Genomic DNA, 9,483 nt, shown 5'->3' with positions numbered 1-9,483 from the left:
AAGAAACGCATTTACTGAAGATCACACTCCAACTGGCTGGGGTCCCAGGGTTCCAGGCTGGGGAGAGAGGCACCCCCGTGCTGAAGTCAGAGGGAAAACGGGGACACACTAATGAGAGAACGGAGGGCTCACCCCCACGGGCCACGACACAGGCGAAAGGAGACAAAGGACAAAAGACTGAGGAGACACAGACAGCGTACTGGAAAACCATGACGACTTTCAGCTCCTCAACCTTTAATGGAATACAAGACCAAAGAACCCAGATAGGAAGAGTGAAAACAATTTAAAAAATGTAGCTGCACTGCCCCGTCTCGGCAAGTGAGGGGGACACGCCAAGCTGCTCAGCGCGTGCACAGGGACAGGAAGAGAAGCCCAGTGTCCGGATCCAGGACGGCTCTCCGCAGCAGCTGCAGGTAGGTCAGGTTCTCGTGCGTGTTGGGGTCGAAGAAGCCCTTGGTGTCGTCGCTCGGGTCCGCCAGGATCTCGTTCATCTCCTCGTCAAAGAGGCCGCGCCGGTAGGCCACGTCCACGGGCAGGCGGTGGCTGTGCACGGGGTCGATGACGCCACCCGTGGCGATCTGGGCCTCCAGCAGGCGGATGCCGTGGGCCCGGACGATGAGGTCCCGCTGCATGGCCTGGAAGAGGGAGATCCGCTCCCCGGAGTAGGGTCGGTGTAGCCGGTGACGGCGCGCTCCGCCGACAGCAGCTTGTCCCGGATCTCACCGCCCACCACGCCCGCGGCCACGGCCTCCTCCACCGACAGCCTGCGGTTCTGCACCGGGTCGATGACGAAGCCGGTGGCCGCCTGGGCCTCCAGGAGCACCAGGGCGGTGCCGGGCCGCAGCACGCCCTTCCACATGGCCTGGTAGATGCTCATCTTCTGCTGGCGGCCCGGCTCCCCGGGCACCGGCACCAGGACGCCCGCGATGCAGCCCGTGCCCTCCAGGTAGCGTTTGACTTCGTCCATCTCCGTCACCTGCTGCAGGGTCGTGGTCCCCTGGGCCAGGTCCTGCAGGGTCTCGGGGCCCAGGATCCCCGAGGTGCGCAGCTCGGACGCAGACACTTGGCGCCTCAGGCCGCGGAAGGTCACCTTGCCGAGCCGCTCCTCCGTCTCCTCCACTATCTGGGTGAGGAGGGCGGCGAGCTGGGCTGGGCGCAGGGAACCGGCCGCCAGCTGGGCCAGGAGCTCCTCGCGGCGAGCCTGGCTCAGGTAGGCAGAGAAGAGGACGTCCCAGGCCGACACCGGCTGGCCCCGCAGTGGCCCCGAGTGCACCTGCAGCATGGCTGCCCGGAGAGCCCTCTCCTGCTGCCCCTGGGCGGCCTCGGCCCCGGCCCCGGCTGGGGAGGGCCCTGGTGGACTGGGCCCGTGCCCAGGCTGGGCGTCAGGCTCCTGCTGGGCGGCCTCGGCCCCGGCCCCGGCTGGGGAGGGCCCTGATGGACCGGGCCCGTGCCCGGGCTGGGCGTCAGGCTCCTGCCGGCTGCGTCCAGCGTGCCCCGTCTCGGGGTGGGCACCGGGCGCCTCCTGGGCCTCCGGGTCCTCAGCCTCCTCGATGATGGTGGTCAGCCTGCGCGTGAGGGTGGGCAAGGCCAGGGCCCCTGACCTGAACTGGGCCAGCAGCTCCTGCCGGGCGGCCGGGCTCACGTAACCGGAGGCCAGCACGTCCCACACGGGCACCGCCGGCCCCCGGAGTCGGCCCACGCGGACCTCCATGGTGGCCTCGCCCAGCGCCCTGCGCGGGTCCTCGGCCCGGGCCAGCAGCGAGGCCAGGCGGGCGCCCACGTCCTGCACGGTCAGCGCGCCGGCCCGGGCCTGGCGCAGCAGGTCCTCGCGCGTGGCGTCCCCCACCTCGCGGTAGAAGAGGAGCTCCCACGCCGACACGCTGTGGCCGGAGGCCAGCGTCACGTGGGCGTCCCGCAGCGCGCCCCGCAGCTCCTCCCCCAGCCCGTGCACGGCGGAGTCCGGGCCCGCCACCCGCAGCAGGTGCAGCCCGCTGTCTGGGTCTCGCACGCAGCGGCGCAGCAGCTGCAGGTAGGTCAGGTTCTCCTCCGTGTTGGGGTCGAAGAAGCCCTTGGTGTCGTCGCTCGGGTCCGCCAGGATCTCGTTCATCTCCTCGTCGAAGAGGCCGCGCCGGTAGGCCGCGTCCACGGGCAGGCGGTGGCTGTGCACGGGGTCGATGACGCCGCCCGTGGCGATCTGGGCCTCCAGCAGGCGGATGCCGTGGTCCCGGACGATGAGGTCCCGCTGCATGGCCTGGAAGAGGGAGATCCGCTCCCCGGAGTAGGGGTCGGTGTAGCCCGTGACGGCGCGCTCCGCCGACAGCAGCTTGTCCCGGATCTCACCGCCCACCACGCCCGCGGCCACGGCCTCCTCCACCGACAGCCTGCGGTTCTGCACCGGGTCGATGACGAAGCCGGTGGCCGCCTGCGCCTCCAGGAGCACCAGGGCGGTGCCGGGCCGCAGCACGCCCTTCCACATGGCCTGGTAGATGCTCATCGTCTGCTGGCGGCCCGGCTCCCCGGGCACCGGCACCAGGACGCCCGCGACGCAGCCCGTGCCCTCCAGGTAGCGCCTGACGTCTGCGTTCCTTTCGACCTCCTCCACCGTGCACGTGCCCTGCTCCAAGTCCGTCAGCGTCTGTCTGGAGATGATGGCGGACTGCAGCAGCTCCCCGGCGGTCACCTGGCTTCTGAGGCCTCTGAACCACAGCTGTCTTCCGCTGGCTTCCTTCTCGGCGATCATTCGGAGAATGATCTGCACGACCTTCTCCAGCGCTTGTGCCGTATCTCTCTTGTACAGCCGAACCAGTTCCCGCTTGCTGTCCTCCGTCACGTACTCGGAGTTGAGCAGCTGCCACACCGAAGGCCTCTGGCCTTGGAACCTCCCCACCGTGATCTCCACCTGCTGGGCCTCCAGGGCCGCCTTGGTGGCCTCATCCACGTAGTCTGCATCCTTCAAGTCCTTGACCAGCGGGAACAAGGCCCAGCCCGACGCCTCGCGCTGGCACCTGTCCTGGAGCTCTTTGTAGGTGACCTTCTCCTGCGTGTTGGGGTCCGTGAACCTTCTCCTCATGTGTCTCTGGTCCGTGACGAGGGCCAGGACGTCCTCGTGCAGGCAGCCGAGCCCGCAGGCCGTCTCCGGGGGGACCCGGCGGCGGTGCCACGGGTCGACGATGCCGCCGGTGGCCATCTGCACCTCCAGCAGCCTCAGGGCCTCCTCCCGCGGGACGAGTTTCTTCTGCATGGCTTGGAAGAGGGAGATGATCTCCCCCGAGGTGGGGTCTTCGTAGCCCTTTGTGGCCTTCTCCGCACGCACCAGTCTTTCCCGGAACTCTCTCCCCACGAGGCCCCGTGCCACGGCCTCGTCCACAGACAGTCTCTGGTGGGTGCCGGGGTCCATCAGACAACCGGTGGCCGCCTGGGCCTCGAGCATCTGCACCACGAAGCCTGCAGGGATGAGCTGGGCCCTGCCGGCCTCCTCGAAGCTCATGACCTCCCGGGTCAGGGGTGCGATCACCCCGGCAATGCAGCCACTGCCCTCCAGCTGTGCGTTCACGGGCTCCCGCCGGGTGAGGTCCTGGCTGGGAAGGGCGTCCAGACTCTCCTTATCCGGCGCCCCAGGACCGGGCCTCTCCGCCGCTGTCCCGTCCTCGTGGGTGGCCGCCCCGGTGACGGCCCGGCTTCCTCTGTCACTTCCCTCCACCGTCCTGACGATGACCTCCACCAGCTCCTCGAGGCTCACCTTCTGGGCCTTATACTTCTGCACAAGCTCTCTCTTCTGTCCCTCTGTAAAGTACTGAGAAGAGAGCAGGTCCCACGCAGACACCGTCTGACCGGCAAGCCTGCCCGCCTGCACGCTCACCGCCCTGGAGCGCAGGGCCTGCCTCGTGGCCCCGTCGACGTGCGTGCCGGCGTCTCCTTTCCTCACGACTTCCAGCATGTAGAGGCCCGTGGCGGGGTCCTCCACGCAGCGCTCCAGCAGCTGCAGGTAGGTCAGGTTCTCGTGCGTGTTGGGGTCGAAGAAGCCCTTGGTGTCGTCGCTCGGGTCCGCCAGGATGCGGCTCATCTCCTGGTCGAAGTAGCCGCGCCGGTAGGCCACGTCCACGGGCAGGCGGTGGCTGTGCACGGGGTCGATGACGCCGCCCGTGGCGATCTGGGCCTCCAGCAGGCGGATGCCGTGGGCCCGGACGATGAGGTCCCGCTGCATGGCCTGGAAGAGGGAGATCCGCTCCCCGGAGTAGGGGTCGGTGTAGCCGGTGACGGCGCGCTCCGCCGACAGCAGCTTCTCGTACGTCTCCCTGCCAAACATCCCCTCCTGGAAGGCCTGCTCCACGGTCAGTTTCCGGTTCTGCACGGGGTCGATGACGAAGCCGGTGGCCGCCTGGGCCTCCAGGAGCACCAGGGCGGTGCCGGGCCGCAGGAGGCCCCTCCGCAGGGCCTCGGGGATGCTCATCTTGTCCTGCGTGTCTCGGACGAGGACTCCGGCAATGAAGTTGCCTCCCTCCAAGGACCGCCTCACGCTCTCCATCTCCGCCACCTCCTGCACGGTCTTCTTCCCCTGGCTCAGCTCATCCAGAGTCTGTCTGTCGATCAGCTGGGATCGGAACAGATCCCCGGCCGACACCTGCTTCCGCAGCCCTGGGAAGGCGGCGGGGGAGGGCCGCGTCTCGGCGGCCCGCACCAGGGCGGTGACCGCGCTGACCACCTGCCGCAGGGCCGTGGCGCGTCCCGAGCAGCACAGCGCCGCCAGCTCTCGGCGCTTGTCAGCATCCACGTACTCGGAGTGCAGCAGGTCCCAGAGGGCCACGCGGCGGCCCTGGAACCGCCCCGCGCCGACGGGCACCTTCATGGCCCTCAGGGCCACGGCCGTGTGCTCGTCCACCCCCAGCGCCGCGCCCTCGGGGAGCGGCAGCAGCCACAGGCCCGTGCCGGCCTCCTGCACGCACCGCTCCCGCAGCTGCTGGTAGGTGACCCGGCGGCGGGAGCCGGGGTCGAAGAAGAACTTGCTGTCCTCCGTGGCGGCCGTCAGCTCCTGGACCGTTCGCTCGTCCAGAAGCCCCAGCCTGCAGGCCGCGGCCGGGGGCACGCGCACCCCGTGCAGGGGGTCCGCCACCCCCCCGGTGGCCAGCTGCACCTGCAGGAGGGGAAGGCCCTCGCGCGGGGGCACGAGCCCCTGCAGCACGGCCTGCCACAGGGACAGCCTGCCCCCCGAGCGGGGGTCCACGCACCCGGCCACGGCCCTCTCGGCCTGCCGGAGCGGCTCGCTCAGCTCCCCGCCCACCAGGCCCGCCCTCACCGCCCCCTCCACCGACAGCCTCCGGTTGCCCAGCGGGTCGATCAGCGAGCCCGACGCCACCTGCGCTTCCAGCAGCCGCCGGCCCAGGCCCGGGGGGAGCAGGCCGTCGCGCGTGGCCCGGGAGAGGGTCACCTTCGTCCCCGAGGGCTGGAGCAGGACGCCGGCCACGCAGCCCGTTCCCCAGAGGCGGGCCTTCACCGGGGGGCCGCGCCGCCACCTCGGCCGGCCGCTGCGAGCCCTCGGCCAGCGCCTCCAGCGTGTCCTGCGTGATGACGCCCGCGTCCCGCAGCCAGGCGGCGGGCACCTCCCCCCGGGGGCCCGGCAGCGAGACCCGGGCCCGGGCCAGCAGCCGCGCCTCCCGCACCCGGCCGCGCACGGCCTCCTGCAGCTGCGCCGGGGAGGTCCTCCCCACCTGCACCGCCTCCACCAGGCCCCGGCGCTCCTCCTCCGTGAAGCGGCCGGAGGCGAGCAGGTCCCAGAGGCTCGCCGTGCCGTCCCCCCCCGCGGGGGTGGCCCGCAGGGTCTCCCGGACCTGCCCCTCGGTCGGGACGGGAGGGGCCCCCTCGGGCAGGGGCAGGAGGCGCAGGCCAGAGGCCTCATCCCAGACGGCCTGCTCCAGCAGCCGGGCGTAGCTGGTGAGCCCCCGGCCGTCCGGCGTGGGGAAGGTCTCGGGGGAGCGGGACAGAGCCGCCTCCATCTCCCGGTCCAGGCAGCCGCGCTGGACGGCCACGGGCGGGGGGAGGTGGTGGCGGCCGGCGGGGTCGACGGCGCCCCCCGTGGAGACCTGGGCCTCCAGCAGGCGGGTGGCCTGCTCCGCGGGCACGAGGCCCTTTCTCATGGCCCCCAGCAGGGGCACCCTCTCCCCCGAGAAGGGGTCCCTGAAGCCGGTGAGGGAGGCCTCGGCCCACTTCAGCCTGCGGTACAGCTCCGGCCCCACCACGCCCCGGCGCACGGCCTCGTCCACCGACAGGCTCTCCCCGCCGCGGGGGTCCCGGAGGGTGCCCGTGGCCGCCTGGGCCTCCAGCAGGGCCAGCGCCGCGCCGGGCGGCAGCAGCCTCTGTGTCATGGCCTGGTAGAGGCTGAGCCGCCGGCCGGAGGCCGGGAGCAGCACGCCCCCCACCGCCCCCGAGCCCCGCAGGTACCGGCGGACGCCGTCCGCGCGGAGGAGGGCGTCCGGGCCGAGCTCCCCCGCCAGCACCCGGTCCAGGAGCTCCCCGTCGATGATGCCGGCCTCCAGGAGCCGGTGGGCCGTCACCCGGCCCCGCAGCGCCGGCAGCGTGACGTCCGCCCACCTCCTCGACTCCTCCCGCAGCAGCCGCGCCACCCCCTCCGGGGTCACCCCGCCCCGCCGGAACCGCCGCAGCAGCAGCCGCCGCCGCGCCTCGCCGAAGTACTCGGAGTTGATGAGCTCCCACGCCGACACCCTCTGCCCCCGGAAGCGGCCGTGCCGCACCGAGAGCAGCAGGCTCTGGAGGGCCCGGCGCGTGGGGCCGTCCACCAGCGGGGGGCGCGCCCCGCGGAGCGGCAGCAGGCGCAGGCCGGTCTCGGGGTCCTCCACGCAGCGCTCCAGCAGCTGCAGGTAGGTCAGGTTCTCGTGCGTGTTGGGGTCGAAGAAGCCCTTGGTGTCGTCGGCGGGGTCCAGGAGGATCAGGTTCAGCACCTGGTCGAAGAGGCCGCGCCGGTAGGCCACGTCCACGGGCAGGCGGTGGCTGTGCACGGGGTCGATGACGCCGCCCGTGGCGATCTGGGCCTCCAGCAGGCGGATGCCGTGGGCCCGGACGATGAGGTCCTTCTGCATGGCCTGGAAGAGGGAGATCCGCTCCCCGGAGTAGGGGTCGGTGTAGCCCGTGACGGCGCGCTCCGCCGACAGCAGCTTGGCAAACACGTCGGGCCCGATGACGCCGGCCCGCAGGGCGTCCTCCACGGAGTGCTTCTTGTTTTCTCTGGGGTCGATGATGAAGCCCGTGGCGGCCTGGGCCTCCAGGAGGATGAGGGCGGTGCCGGGCCGCAGGAGCCCGCGGCCGCGCGCCTCGTAGATGCCCAGGCGCTCCTGGGAGTCCGGCAGCAGCAGGCCGGCGATGCAGCCCGTGCCCTGCAGGTACCGCCGCACCGTGGCCAGGCCGCCCACGTCCTGGGCGGAGGCCTGCCCGCGCTCCAGCCGCTCGCACAGCTCCCGGTCGATGATTTGGGCTTCCAGAAGTTCTCCCGGCGTCACCGTGTCCCTCAGCCCAGGGAAGGTGACCGCGGGGGTGGCCGCCGCCCGCTCCACCCTGGCCCTCAGCTCAGCGGCCAGCTCCTCCAGCGCCAGGGTCCCCGCCTGGTGCCGCCGGGCCAGGGCTCCCCTCTGCGGCGCGGGCACCGCTTCCGAGAAGAGCAGCTCCCAGAGGGACACCGGCCGGCCCCGGAACCTCCCCACGGAGACGGACGCGGTGGCGGCCATCAGGGCCCGCCGGGTGCGGTGCTCGATGAAGGCGGGTCCCCGGGGCTCCTCTCCCGAGGGCGCCCCTGGGAGGGGCAGGAAGGCCAGCCCCGTCTCGGGGGTCGGTGACGGAGCGGGCCAGCAGCTCCGCGTAGTGCAGGCGCTCGTGCGTGCCGGGGTCTGAGAAGCCGGGCGCCCGTGCGATGTCCTGCCGCGTCTCCTCGTCCAGGCAGCCGAAGCGCAGGGCGGCCCCCGGGGGCACCCGGAGCCTGCGGGCTGGGCATACCACCCCCGCCCGTGGCCAGCTGCGCCTCCAGGAGGCGCAGGGCCAGGGGCCGGTCTATCAGCTCCTTCTTCATGGCCTGGAAGAGGGGGACCTGGGAATTGCTGAAGGGGTCATGGTAGCCCGTGACCGCCTGCTCCGCCACCAGGAGCTGTTCGTGGAGCTCTGGGCCCACCAGGCCGGCCCTGACCGCCTCCGGCACCCGCAGCTGCCGGCCCGTGGCCGGGTCGACCAGCGTGCGGGTGGCGGCCTGGGCCTCCAGGAGCGGAAGCGCAGCGCCCTTGGGGACCAGGTGCTCAGCGGCGGCCTGGTAGAAGCTCTTCTTGAGGCCCTCGGGCAGCAGGACGACCCCCACCAGGCTGCCGGTCCCCTCCAGGTAGCGCCGTACCTCGGGGCGCAGGCTCACTTCGGACACGGCCAGCGTGCCCTCCTGCAGGCCCTTCGCCGTCTCCTCGTCCAGGATCTCCGCCTCCAGCAACTCGGCCACACTGGCCGCCCCAGCCAGGGTACGGAAGGTGGTCTTGAGGGGCAGCAAGGCCAGCCCTGACCCGGGGGCCCGCACACACCTGCTCAGCAGCGTGCCGTAGGGCAGGCGTTCGAGCGTATTGGGGTCCAGGAACGTGCCGCCGTCCGGGCTGGATTCCAGCTCCGTCAGGCCGTGCCAGGTCTCCTGGTCTAGGAGGCCCTGCCGGCAGGCCTGCCCGGGGTCCACGCGCACCTTCTGCGTGGGGTCCACCAGGCCCCCCGTGGCCAGCTGGGCCTCGAGCCAGCTCCACCCACGGGCCTTGTCTACGACTTCCTTTCCGATGGCCTGGAAGAGGGCCAGCTTCCTGCCCCCGTAGGGGTCGGGATACCCGGTGGCGGCACGCTCGGCGGTCAGGAGCTTCTCCTTCAGCTCCAGCCCGACCAGGCCCTGCCGCAGGGCCTCGGACACAGGGAGCAGCTGGCCCTGGGCGGGGTCCACCAGGCCCCCGGTAGCTGCCTGGGCCTCCAGCAAAGCCAGCCCAAGCCCCGCGGGCAGGAGGCCCTGCTGCATGGCCGCGTAGACACTCTGGGTCTGCCCCGAGGCCTCCACGTACACCCCGGCGATGGCCAGGGAGGCTCCTGCCGGAGCGGTGCCGCCTCCCAGCATGGCCTTCGCATCCTGGGGGGCGGTGGCCTGCTCGGTGCCCTGGGAGGCCGGGGCATCCGCAGGAGAGGACTGGCCGTTCATCGCGCACCGTGGCTCGTGCAGACCTTGCCTGGGGTCCACCCGTGTCCTGTAAGGAACAGAAAGGATCCGTCAAGGCTCCTGAGGCCCCACGCGGAGACTCGGGAGGTCAGGCCCTTCCAGGCCGGACCAGCCCCGGCGGCCCCTCTGGGCCAGAATAGCACCCCCTGCTCTGGTAGCAGAGGGCTCAGACGGCCCATCTGGGCCGTGGGACACGCACCTTGGGAGGCCCTCTCCCGCCCTGCAAGGTCCCTGAGGGGAGAGAGGTCGCCCGGCCA

General features: G+C 71.9%; 1 protein-coding gene across 1 annotated transcript; it reads right to left on the bottom strand.

The window, feature by feature from the left end:
• Positions 1-309: 309 nt before the first annotated feature.
• Positions 310-9,241, bottom strand: Eppk1 (epiplakin 1). Its single transcript, XM_048358592.1, is given in 6 exon segments — positions 310-670; positions 673-1,419; positions 1,513-5,503; positions 5,505-7,832; positions 7,834-8,004; positions 8,006-9,241. Coding segments are annotated over 6 exon segments (8,769 nt in total). The 5' UTR covers positions 9,209-9,241; the 3' UTR covers positions 310-341.
• Positions 9,242-9,483: the final 242 nt, after the last annotated feature.

Source organism: Perognathus longimembris, chromosome 12, assembly GCF_023159225.1.
Source record: "Perognathus longimembris pacificus isolate PPM17 chromosome 12, ASM2315922v1, whole genome shotgun sequence".
Classification (NCBI taxonomy): domain Eukaryota; kingdom Metazoa; phylum Chordata; class Mammalia; order Rodentia; family Heteromyidae; genus Perognathus; species Perognathus longimembris.
This window is presented reverse-complemented; position numbering and strand designations above follow the sequence as displayed.